General features: G+C 40.4%; 1 protein-coding gene across 2 annotated transcripts in view; it reads left to right on the forward strand.

The window, feature by feature from the left end:
• The window catches only part of npdc1a (neural proliferation, differentiation and control, 1a), a 54,968-nt gene extending 42,356 nt beyond the window's left edge, over positions 1 to 12,612 (forward strand). For both annotated transcript variants that reach the window (XM_028810231.2, XM_051931827.1), the window contains 7 exons: positions 2,290 to 2,379; positions 4,944 to 5,141; positions 7,642 to 7,708; positions 7,932 to 8,016; positions 8,118 to 8,197; positions 8,452 to 8,551; positions 10,473 to 12,612. In XM_028810231.2, coding sequence (XP_028666064.1) covers positions 2,290 to 2,379; positions 4,944 to 5,141; positions 7,642 to 7,708; positions 7,932 to 8,016; positions 8,118 to 8,197; positions 8,452 to 8,551; positions 10,473 to 10,544 — 692 coding nt within the window. In that variant the 3' untranslated portion in view covers positions 10,545 to 12,612. The remainder of the gene's footprint in view (positions 1 to 2,289; positions 2,380 to 4,943; positions 5,142 to 7,641; positions 7,709 to 7,931; positions 8,017 to 8,117; positions 8,198 to 8,451; positions 8,552 to 10,472) is intronic.
• The last annotated feature ends 343 nt before the right edge of the window (positions 12,613 to 12,955 follow it).

The following is a 12,955-nucleotide window of genomic DNA, read 5'->3' on the forward strand; positions in this document are numbered from 1 at the left end:
CATTAATAATAAGACATAATTTCCTTGTCATCTGGAAACTAATTTACAACTTGTGTTATGGAATATTGGCCAATTCATCTATTGAATAAAAAAAATTAAGGGTTTATGGCATTGATATTATATATAAGCTGGTGGTCTGCAACTTATGTGTAGGTGGAAAAGTGGTCCTTGGATGTGAAAAGTTGAGAACCACTGCAATACAACTTTAGTGTATTCAGTTTAGTTTAATTTTCAGGAAAATAAAAAATATAGAACTAATTTTCTTTTTGAGCAGACCAAGTAGCGATCTCACATTTCTGCCAAAATGTCAACTGGAAAATCACACAAACACAATAAAGTATGAAGGTGAGACATCATACGTGTTTTCTTTGAAAAATCGCACTGCACATGCATCTAGCATAAGTCATGCTGCATTACTTATGTGTGATGGATTAGTTCAGCTTATTCTTTATTGAAGTCAAGCATTTAAACAGATGTACAAACATAATTCAGCAACAGAAAAAGTGACCCTGTAAAGCTAATAACAGTAGATAATTCACCTTTACCAATATTATGTTTATTGTAAAAACAAAGTGGTCTTCCAGTAAAAGAAAGACGTTCAAATCTTGCATTAGAAATTGTAATTACAGTGGCCTGAAGGTTGCAGATACTGTAGATACAAAAGTTGGGTTTCTTCATGTGTGTGTGTGTGTGTGTGTGTGTGTGTGTGTGTGTGTGTGTGTGTAAAATGGACTGATGACTGGCAGTCCAGATTTGATTCTCACCTTAATCGTTCTGCTGTCAGGATAGGCTCTGACCCCCTGTGACCCTGAAATGGTTTGAGAATGTTATGTTATGGTATTTTAGGATTGGTGCTAGTTCTCATGTGGTGTGTGGTGGGTTATATTGATGAAAATGATCTGAAGTTAAAAACGAGCTTTTAGGGTTTGTCATCACTCACTGCACCTGCCCGTACCTTCTTAATTCACGTTGTCAGTTCTCTTTCTCTTATTCTATATAGCTGTCCTCCATTAATACCCCCCTCTGACATGTACACAAAATTCTCTTTGCACACATCCCCCCATCAGGTGCAGTTTAGGGCTTCTGTCCCAGATGAATGGTGGGGAGCCGGATGGTAATTGATCCAGCCTCCTGTGGAGTTCCTTCCATGCCACACACAGTCTTGCAGGCCACAGTTGCTAGGCGCAGGTCTGGCCCCGCTGTGTGGAATGGCCGCTTTTTGTTATCAACCTGATGTGGCCGGAGAACAACATTTTTAACTGCTGTGCTTTTGTCTGTTACACACACACCTCCTGTTCTAACTCACCCTGCCTCCCTGCAGCTTAGCTTGTTCTCTGGTAGTCAGAATTTCTATCATCCTGTCTTTTATTCTTGGCCATCAGTCTCTTTTTAGATGTACCAAGAAGGCTATGTCCAGTAAGAGGATGATTCCTGTATAGACAACCAAATTCAACCTCGGTAGTTAAACAACCACAAACTGGAAGTTAGACATGGGGTGCACTATGCACAACCCTGAATAACCCTCATTTAACAGGATGGGCTGTTATGCAGCCTTGAGATCTAACAGGTGCCAGAACCACAACTGATACCTGCCATTCCCATAATGCTGCTGGCATAAGCCAAAGTTCTCTATTACTCTAATGGAAAGCGTATTTAAAAAACTGAATGAATGAATGGATGAAATTCATTCTTATATAGGGAGTGACTCATTGACACAATGTGTAGTTTTCATCTGCTTCTTGTGAGATCTGCAGCCTCCTTTTTCAGATTTGAGATATACAGCCCATGTGATTGACAGATAAGGCTGATGGGCAAAATTTACCCATATGTATATGTGTATATGTATGTACTGTATGTAAATCGGCTTGTGTGAGATGTGGGTGATATACTTATTAGTATGCTCTTGGTGTGTTCTGTATTTTGTGTTTCCATCTTGTAGTTATTGATGCATCTCCAATAACCCTGAATGAAAGAAGAAGGCCAATCAGTATGTTTGATTTAATAAGTTATCTAATGAATAAAAACATGAGTGACTTTAAAGAACCCACACTTTAAATTAAGTCCAGCCTCTGTTGTGTTAAACTTTGTTTCATCTTAGTCGCTTTTCTTTTTTTAGGGCTGTTGCTTTTCCATTGTTCTTCTAGGTATTCATCCATCACAACTAATCGATGAAGAACAAGAAGGACGATATCCTGAACTGGAGAGCCTTCTCTCTCTCTTTCTCTCTCTCTCTCTCTTTTTATCATGTTTTATTTAATTTTTCAAACTCTCCATTTTTGTATGTTTCAGGGAACCTTGCCAACGTGGATGAGGAAATTGATTATTTGGCCTCAGTTGTCACCAAGCAAGGACTCCAGAAACAGCACCTCTCTCAGGAAGGTAAAAATCACTGCAGGCAGCAAAAATCAACTATGTCTCCCAGGCTCATACTGTCTGGTATTAATGTCTAAAATGCTACAGTTTCTTGTGTGAGAGGTTGTTTTTCGATCAGAATGTGATATTCCCCATTTTATCCCCATTTGATCCCCCTGTGATCTTATCTGTGAGTTTGCACTGCATTAATGTTGCTGGAGGTCCATTGATTGCACTGACATTTAACTCTTATTTCTTGCATCAATCGTGCATCCTGATGGCTGAATGGGGACTTAAAACATTACTACATGTTTCTTGTGCCCTGTGTCTTCTTGCCATAGGCTAGTCCACTAGTATATAGGCTCAGCACCTGCCTGTCCCAGCAAATTGGCTTAAAGTTGGATAAGAGGGTAACAGTTATGATGCAAGTTTCTTTCATCTTTCTTGAATCTCCCTCATGGGTAATTCAGCCTGCTTTTCTTCTTTTGAACTTCACATCAACATGTATAATATATCAAAGAATTCTTTATGGTGGGCTATGCTACCTCATAAAGAATTACTCTGTTAATGTCTGGAAGAAAGAACATAATGCTATAGTAGTCACCTGAAGGAGATTTTTTTGGAGTGACCATTAACCAGTTTAGTGGAATTAGACCAGGAATTGACATTTCTGGAATACACGAGAAAAGAATATTTTCAAACAGATGCTTATGTTCCATATGTCCTGTAATCCTTAGCTTCTTTGTCATTTCAATGCAGAAATCCTTTACTAACTTTGCACACAAATGCCATTAAATTCAGTCCACCAACGCCCCCTGCCTTTCACATGCTTTACTGTTTACTATTACTATTACTCCGTAGACGGGAACTTCATGAAGAATAAAGAAAGACTGCCAGTTTAAATTATATGAATGCTGCTTATATGAAAATATTATTTTTTGATCTTGTGATAGTGTGAACTTTAAATTAAATAAACATTGATTAAAGATTGTTACAATGCAATGGATGGACACTACCTAGAAACAGGAAACAGCCCATGTCATGAATAAAGACCATAATAGACTAGAAGTGAAAGACAATCAAGTTGTTCTTTAATTCCACTGTTATTTTTTGATTACGCATAATTGTGTGGGTAGCCTTGTGGCACAGTGGTTAGCAATGCTGCCTCATAGCTTCGGGAAATGGGGGTTAAATCTTTGCCCAGTGTGGAGCTGGCACTTTCTCACCATGTCTGAATGTATTTTCCTCTGATTACTGTTTTTCCTTCCTCCTCTCAAGAACAACTGACAATTCTGTGTTGAGCCAATATGAGTGAGGATGTATATATATATATATATACTAGTCATTTAGCCCGTTACAATAACGGGCGCTAGAACAGTAGTGCATAAACATTAGTAGGAACAGTCTATATTAAATGGCAAGGGACTTTGACCTCATTCTTTTTGTTGGTCGTATTTTTCTTTCTTTCAGCCTTTCTTTTGTTGATGTTTACTTGCTGAGCTGACCGTTCTTCGTGGGCTGCCGCCGTGTATTATGTGTCTTTAATTTTCTGTGACAGTAATACTGTCTTGTACAGCTCTATTCAATAAGGGCGCGCACAAAAAGGCGAGCTTCAAAAGGGCGACCTCAATTGAGCGCAGCGAATAAAGGCGTTCGTAGATAATTTAGTTCAAATGGCTGTGGAATATGTGAAGAGCAACAAAGGTGCAGATCTTTATTTACGCGCGCCTTTATTCGCTGCGACCAATTGAAGTCGCCCTTTTGAGGCTCGCCTTTTTGTGCACACCCTTATTGAAGGATGCCGTCTTGTACGTCCGCTGGCTTGTACGTCCATAATATACCTTTAATTTTCTCTGGTGGTAATACAGGCATGCGTGTCGGTAATATGCCTTTAATCTCCTCTGACAGTAATACTGGCTTGTATGTGGCTGTAATATGCGTCACTGTATTGTGTACCTTTAATTTCCTCTCGCAGTAATACTGGTTTGTATTTCCGTAAAACACCTCTAACTTTCTCTGACAGTAATATCGCACCGTGCCCCGCGCATGCGCACTTCATCAGAAGACACCCACACACGGACACCTGGACGCACATAAGGATTTTATATATATAGATATGCGTGTGTATGTGTAAAGACATTAATATACATATACTGTATGATACAAAAAGGAAACAAAAACTGACCGATGATAATCGCAGAACCAGCTAAGTGACTTTTTTCAGTTTCACACAGTCGTCTAAAGCCGGATTCAACACATTACCAAACGAGCTGACATGCCGCTTCTCAGTTTAGTTTTGCTGTGATGATACAGTTGGTAATAGCTTTGTATTACATTCACATTCTGGTGCTGTCAACTTAAACACTTAAAAATTTCATCGGACATGTCACCTTGCTTAAAGTGAATTGGCAAGATTAATCTGCAGATTCTGACTGAGCAGCCATGTGAATAGGATATTATGGAGCCAATCTACTCTCCTTGTCTTTGGGCCTCTGAGATTATCAGTTTCTGAAAGGGTTATGCTGCCCCTCTGCCTTGAATAGTATTTTTGTGTTTCTTTTCACCGTTAAAAACTGGTCTGTTTTCCACAGCTTTACAGCCCCCTCTGACAGAGGACAAGCCTAATGCCCTTGACAGTAATGAGGTCCAAAATCGGTTGGCTGCCCAAATTCAGCTTGAGCAATCCAATGCCAGCCTCACAACGGTTGCAGGAACTACAGTTAAGAAGGTGACAGAGAAAAGTGGACCGGTGGCATCACACTATCCAGCTACGGATGCCATCATTTTTGGTACGTAAGGGGCAGGATTGCCATAACTCTAGACATTTAAGGACTCACTTCGACTAGTCTAATGTGGTTGTTTAACATGGACTTTAATTTTGGTGTGGTGTGAATTAACGAAGACTGGTAATTTATTTGGGTGGGGTGGAGTGGGCTGAGGAGTCCTTTGGTATCTGTTGTAAAGTTTCCTGAAGTAAGTTTCCAAAAATCTGATGTGTCCAGCACATGGCTTTCTCCAGATCAACCTTTGATTTTGAGATTATGACCCCATAACAACACTTTTCCTTTGAATACGTCTCTAGTGTATGTTATCTTTGTAGAGCAAACTCTACCAAAGCAATTCTTGATAAAATCAATAGACTTCCAGCATTTTAATGGTATAATAGCTACCAAGTTTTAAGTTTACCTTAAAGATAGGGTGAGAAGCTCAGTCATCCGGGAGGGGCTCAGAGTAGAACTGCTGCTCCTCCGCATCGAGAGGAGTCAGATGAGGTGGCTCGGGCATCTGATCAGGATGCCTCCTGGACGCCTCCCTGGTGAGGTGTTCCGGGCACGTCTAACCGGGAGGAGGCCCCGGGGAAGACCCAGGACACGCTGGAGGGACTATGTCTCTCGACTGGCCTGGGAACGCCTTGGGATTCTCCTGGAAGAGCTAGAAGAAGTGGCCAGGGAGAGGGAAGTCTGGGCATCTCTGCTCAAGCTGCTGCCCCCGCGACCCGACCTCGGATAAGCGGGAGACAATGGATGGATGGATGGATGGATGGATGATGGATGGATGGATGGAGGATGGATGGATGGATGGATAGCTACCAAGTTTCATTTGAATTGAGTAATTAATTTTTGATACATCTTGTTTACTGTTTCACCTTGTCACATGCACATACATCACCGGAAAGGTGGCAATTTCAAGTTCAGAGGTGCATAAAATATGTAAATTAATTTAAACTTTGTTTTTCCCATTTATACTGTATGTATGCATGCATATGATGAATACACATTTGTAATATGGAGTATGTAAGAATCAATAGAGAGATGTAACTCAAAATAGCACTTAATGCTTTTAAAGATTTGGGCAATGGTGTTGCAGGACTTTCTCTCAGAGCTTGCAGTGGCTTCAGCTGAGGGCTGGGGTGCTGTTTGTGTTGTGTTCCTTTAAATTCAAGGTCTAATGCAGTGTAAGTGGCAGGCTGTGATTCCTCAGACCTTTTTAAATGATTAAGCTGAGAATTTTGTTTTTTTCATTGTGGTGAATGTAAGCAATTGTAATGTATGTTGAACTTGTCACCCCAAATATACAGTAGTATTAATAATGGATGGATAGATACATACTGTTGATACATTGATTGATTTATTGGTCCCAAGGGGAAACTGCATTGTTAAAGTAGCTGATATATTAAACTATATAGAGTACACTCAAGATGAAACAGTAAGGTAAATAAATAATTGTTGATATTCTAATTAAAAGAATAAAAATATAGTAATGAAAGATTACAGATGTCAGCTTCTTCTTGCAGCTGTACTATGATGCTCTCTGCAGCACTGCCAAGTGTGTAAGTGGCAGCTAAGGAGAGTCATTGCAATGTACCAAAGGTACGAAAAGTGCGGTATTAATGGTACGCAAGTAATTCACACGGACACACCTATTGTCGCATATGCCACAACCATATGCATGTAATTTATGTTCTCACGTTTGGACGAAAGAAACATTAAGCAGCACTGTACCTTCACCACTACATGTATTTTTTGCAAAGCCAAATGGCATGGCCACTTTCTTTATAAAATTATCAGTGTGAGAACAAATGTTTACAGCCCCCTGGCCCAAAATGGATTGAAATGCAAAGCAGAAATCCACGCACAATGAGATGCTATTCATGTGCTATAACTGTTTTAGCCTTCATTTGCCTGCAATGATAAACAACATAACTGAACTCTGATGACAGAATTTGTTTGGCAGGTATATCAAATTCTTGTATTTGAGCATATGGAATAAGTACGTTCAATAAACAAATGAAATGTTTGTACTGTTTCTTAATGGAGAGAATTGGATTTTGGGAAATTTATATTCAGGTGAAAATCAGGTTAAATACATTTTGAAAGGCTGAAGACAGTTTTTTTTTTGGTAGGGATGGGGAATTTGGTTGAAAAATGCATATTGGACATAGTAACACCTTTTGGGATTTTTCTACTTTAAAATATTTGGAGTTTAAGAGGTGACTTCATGTATTTGGCTTTGGGTGGTTGTGGGTCTGCTTCTTGTTTTGAGACATTTGACATTTTGGGTCGTTTTTATCTGTAAAGTACTATTCACATTTTTGATGTGGGTCAAAGAAAGTTTGCATTGGTTTACATTATTCTTGGGTCAGATGCTAAAAAACTATTTTGGAATGAGGTGTAGTGGTGTTTGAGGGGTTGGATGCCATATAATATAATGTAATGAAGTGTTTGTGTCTGGCACCAGCTGCCATGGCAGAAATGTTGATCTGCTCACCTTGTTTTCCTGTTTTGGCAGCAATGATCATTGTCTGCACAGTCGTTGGCTCAACTGCGCTGATTGTAGCAGCTGTATGTTGGTTGAGGTAAGAACAGTTGATTTTTTGAATTCAGTGTCTGTAAATATATTTGCTAAACCTACTGGTGCAAAAGCATCAGAATCATTAAACATGCAGTAGCAATACAGTGCATAGTATAATGTAATAGAGAAGTAGACACAGATCACTATTTGAAGCTTTTTGGTAATAACAAGAACATCTGGTACAATATTTTTTCCCATCCACTTTTCACTTCCCTGATCTTTTTTAGGCTACAAAAAGAAGTGCGTCTGGCACAAAAAGTTGATTACCCAGCCTTTGGTGTGATGGGCCCTGGGCCCTTGGACAGCACTTCGGTAAGTTTTAGCAAGTGAAAGCCTGGTCAGTGTAGCAACTGAAGCAAATTAGCCTTGTTTGTGTCTGCCATTTCAAATATTCTTATGTCATTCCCCTTCAGCCTGGAGACAAGAAGCTAGCACAGAGTGCACAGATGTATCACTACCAGCACCAGAAGCAGCAGATGCTGTCAATGGAGAAGTGAGTGAAGTACTATGCTAAGTGCTACCCCAGTCACTGAAAAGCAGCTCGTTCTCCGGTTGTCTTGTGCCTAGAGCTGCTGTATGTTTCTACATGTGTATGTTTGTTTTATATGTTGTACTAAACACAGGTGTACAAACAGATTTAGATTCCCAATAATTTATCTCAGCATCCACAGGTCAGTTAAGTGAGCAGTTTTATTTATTATGTACATTCTTGTGAACATGTCATTCTCACACTGCCTTTATTCACAGACACAAAGATGATTCAAAGGTTCCTGAATCTGGTACCACATCTGATGAGGAGAATGAAGATGGGGACTTCACAGTGTACGAATGCCCAGGCCTTGCACCGGTAAGTTTGGGAGGTCTGATGTTAGGCTACAGAGAAGAAACCTCTTCTCATTTTCTTCTCAAAATAGCTCTGCCATCTCAACGGACACTCAGTTTCACTTTCAGCCACAGCCTGGCATTTTGAAACTACCCCCACCTTCATGGAATCTAACGGCACAGTTTGATATGTTCCTTGTGCTATTAGTGACCCCTGTGATTTCCTGGCCCCACCTGCGTCCTTGGGTGACTTTGTAGTGAGTTCCAGAGTGCTTCTTTTTAAAGGGGGAGATGTGTTAGAAATCATTTGCAGGAAAGCCTTTCTCATGCTAATGCTATGTACAAACTGGCTAGGAAAACCAATTTAAGCACATTATGGCATCTTTACAGAACCATTAAAGAGCTGTTAGTGGGCCCCACCTGCCCCTTTCTGTCTAAAGTGAAAGCCTGCTGCACTTCCCTGCTGAACTTGTGCTGCTCCACTCTGAATCACACTTGTCATTGTCTTAAAGGGTATTTTCTCATCTTTCTCCTTTTCCGGTTTTGTTAAAGAGTATTGATGGGGATCTACAAGATTTGCCGTTTTAGTACCCCAGGTAGAATTAAGTAAACATCCTTCTACTCAAACACTTTTGAGAACACATCCGCCTAGGAAAATTTACATTACATTGCACTTTGTTAGTTATCAAAATGTCAGTTCTTCAAAGGTGGCAACTTATCTCCTTTTACATACTGAATGTGTCTATGTCTGACACCATATTGCCGTACTGAGCAACATCACAAAAAATTCAAGAAAGTCAGCATTTCCAAATATATCAAAATACAGCTGTTTTCTTACATCCAGATTAGGGGATTCATATTTTTTCTATCTGTTTTGCTTTTAGTAAATAAACATTTATAAAAATAATAGTAATAAAAATAAAAAGGGGCAATGCTTTAGTGGTTACCTCACAGCTCTAGAGTCCTGGGTTCAAAAACGTTCATGGGCAGTACCTTCGTGAAGTCTGCTTATTTTTCCCATGAATCTCTGCAAGGGTTTTTCAATGGGCACTCCAATTTTTTTTTTCCTCATACAACCCAAATAAATGCAGGGTAGAATAACATATGACTTGTAATTGTCTGGGTGTGTGACTGCAAATCTGCCCTGTGGTGGACTAGCATTCTTCCAGAGCTGGTCCCAGCCTTGACCCTGTGCTGCTGGCACCAACTCTTTGTGTTCCTAAACTGGAAAAGCAGGTTAGAAAATGGATGCATGAAGCTTTAAAAAAAAAAACCCCATTTAGCCCTAATAGAGTGATCAGCATGAGTGAAACCTTTGCTAGACACAGGAAGAACAGTCATATTGAACACCAAGAGTACATCACACCTGAATTTAAACCCAGCTCCCTGGTGCTATGAGGTATTAGCTCCAACTACCATGGCGATTTGCAGCTCATCAAGAAATATCAATTCAGTTTCTTAACCTGTCTATCTTGTTCAGGCCTGCATAGGGTGAGAGCCTGTCCAGCAAATTCATGCACAAAGCAAGAACCAATTCTCACCAGTATACCAGTATCTTGCAGGGCATACTCACTAATATAGCACCAATTTTGAGTCACTGGTCAACCTAACATCTTTGGTCACTGGTAAGTAAACCAGTACACCCATAGAGCAGCCAGTGTGCACACAGGGAGAACATGCCAACTGCATATTGTTTCTGGCTGAGCCTGGACTTTAACCCAGTCACACGGTGGTATGCAGTACCAGTCTACTCATCACCATATTGTGCTGCATTTTAAGGAAATGGCAGCTTTTTTTGTTTAGCACCATGTTTTATCATAAAATGTGATTGGTTTCTAAATGTTATTACTTCTGTTTGCTTTGACTTTCTGAAAAAGCTGACTCTGACAATATGTGAAAAATCTGTTTGCTTTTACTAATTCTGCTGTTCTTTGTCTTTATTGCAGACAGGGGAAATGGAAGTGAAGAACCCTCTATTTGATGACTCTTCACTACACCCTCAGAAGAACCATAAGTAGCCCCTTTACCCTGACCCTCTCCCCCTTGCCCAAAATACACACACATACTTTGGACAAAAATCAGAGGACTGTGAGAGATCTCTTACCCTGACAAACTAGGTCCTGGTTTGGAAGCCCAGGTCCAGGAGAAAAGTTGAGAAGAATTAACCCCCTTGGTGAAACTACAGCACCCCCTTTGGATCACCCATAGGGACTGCCAGAGTTGACCACTGTTTTTAGAGTCCGCTTATTCCACTGCTTTAGGAAACCACTGAATTGTTGGCCACTACCTGAGAATCACGTGGAAAACCGAGGCCTAAGCTCTTTTGCCTTTTCAGAATTTTGTATCATTTTCATTTAACCTGGATACTCACTGTGGACATACTACCACATTTTGGTGGAATATTAATGCTGTATGGGCTACTAATTCTTAAAATGAATAGAAAAACATCCCCTTATTAATTAAAATCTTCTGCACTCTTGTCATATGCCTATGAACTGTTTCCAGTTTTCTGAAGGATGAGAGAAGAATATGACAGCTAAGGAATGATAGTTGCACACTAGGGAGGGAACCCCACTGTTTTAAATCAGTCAAGATACATCACGATGAATCAGCTTTTTTCACTCAAACTCCCACCCACTCAATCTTCCTTAAAGTAAATCTATGGGATGATTTGGCTTGCCACACAGCAAGCTTTCCTAAAATAAATTCAGCCGATATATATAGCTGGACTCCCTAGCTGGATTTCCTACCTTGGCCTGCAGTAGAATCCAATATGACCTTGTGGTCTCCAGCAGCCTATGTGAAAGTAAATCAACCATAACATGTAGCCAGTTTGAAAATATTGTTACTCAGAAGTCTGGCACTTTCTTAGATTCTCTCCGAGTAGTTCACTTTTTATGGATTGAACTTATACTGCTGTTAGATCTCACAGAACAGGGTTGGTTAAATAAAGATGCATGTCCTTGTGTCTTCAGAGAGCTCCTAGGAGCATCAGGCACTCAGGTACCTGCAGTGCTAGAGAGTCTGCAGAAACCTGACTATCATCACTTGCCTGTTTATCACTGACCATCCAGACTTTGTGCAAGCCAGTCACAGTGAAAGCACTCAACAGTGTAGACAGGCATCTCTGCAAACCTCATCTGCAGTATTAGGAGACTCTGCCCCTTTAGACGTTTGGCTGTCATATTCCTTCTGCTGTATTACACTGACCCGGGCGCAAACTCCCATCCCAGCTCCCAGCACACTTTTGTTTTTTGTTTTTTTCTTCTTCCTTTTTTAAATAAGGGTCACTGGGGTGGTTGGAGAGCATTAGCTAATTTAACCTAGCCCCTCTCATTGCTGTAAGGCTTGCTGAGTTCAGTTCATTCAGTCCAATTTCGTCCTGATTTTAATGTCATCTTGATCATTTTGTCTGTCTCCTGTGTGTTTGGCGCTTCATAGTTAAGTAGAAAGGCAACTGAAGAAGGTGGCAAAATGGCATGTAGCTGCAACTTTTTTTTTTAACCAGGCTTTCTTCAGATGGAATGTATTTGGAGGAATTTCCTTAAAGGAATAGATGTAATGCATGGATACCAAGAAAGCTGACGTTGCAGAATGTAAAGGGCTTTAAAGATTGTCATTGGTCTATTGATTCCATTATAAAACCCTGTTTGACTGAGCATAGTGGTGGGGTGGAGGGAAGGGAGGTGTTGGCAGTAAAATATGTATTAATATCACTAACTCCCTCCACCCAGCTACCCTAGACTGCTCTCTCTGACTCTGCAAATCTTTTCTTCTGAACAACCGTCTGAACTCTTCTTTCACCTAAACTTGAGGCCTTTACGGAGATGGCACCCTCAAGAGTGATCACTGTGTAGTCTTACTCTCCTTATCCCTCTCCCCCATCTTTGGTGGCAGGTGGGCACCAGTCTGGCATTATGGGTTCACAGGGTGATTTGAGCTTGGTGTGACTGAATGCTGCTTTTATATCTCTGCCAGAACCTTTGTGTAAAGCATCCTGTAACCGTTCTGGACTCGGCTGGGGCTGTCTGGCCTGCATGTAGGAATGTAAGCAAATTATTTATATTATATTGATATACAACTTCACTGTTTCTGTCTGGACTTTACTGTCTGTCTGTCTCATCTATATTTAGGTATTATCTACTTCACTGAGTCCTTGTTTGGAGTGGAAAATTAAACCCTACAACATTCTTCTACAGGGGCTATACACTAGTGGTTTGAGAGGAACGTGACTTGCCTGACCGCTTTGGAAGTAACCTTTGGCCAGACTGAAAGATGCCAAATACATGGTCAACATTTCCAAGCAAAGAGTGTTCATGGTTCACACTCAGGCTCATGGAAGATGTGTGTGAGCTCTTCAGCCCTGTCACTGGCATTAAGCAGCAAATATAATGATAGCCAGTATACTCTACCTCTTTAATATGACCTA

This window comes from Erpetoichthys calabaricus, chromosome 9 (genome assembly GCF_900747795.2).
Source record: "Erpetoichthys calabaricus chromosome 9, fErpCal1.3, whole genome shotgun sequence".
Lineage (NCBI taxonomy): Eukaryota > Metazoa > Chordata > Cladistia > Polypteriformes > Polypteridae > Erpetoichthys > Erpetoichthys calabaricus.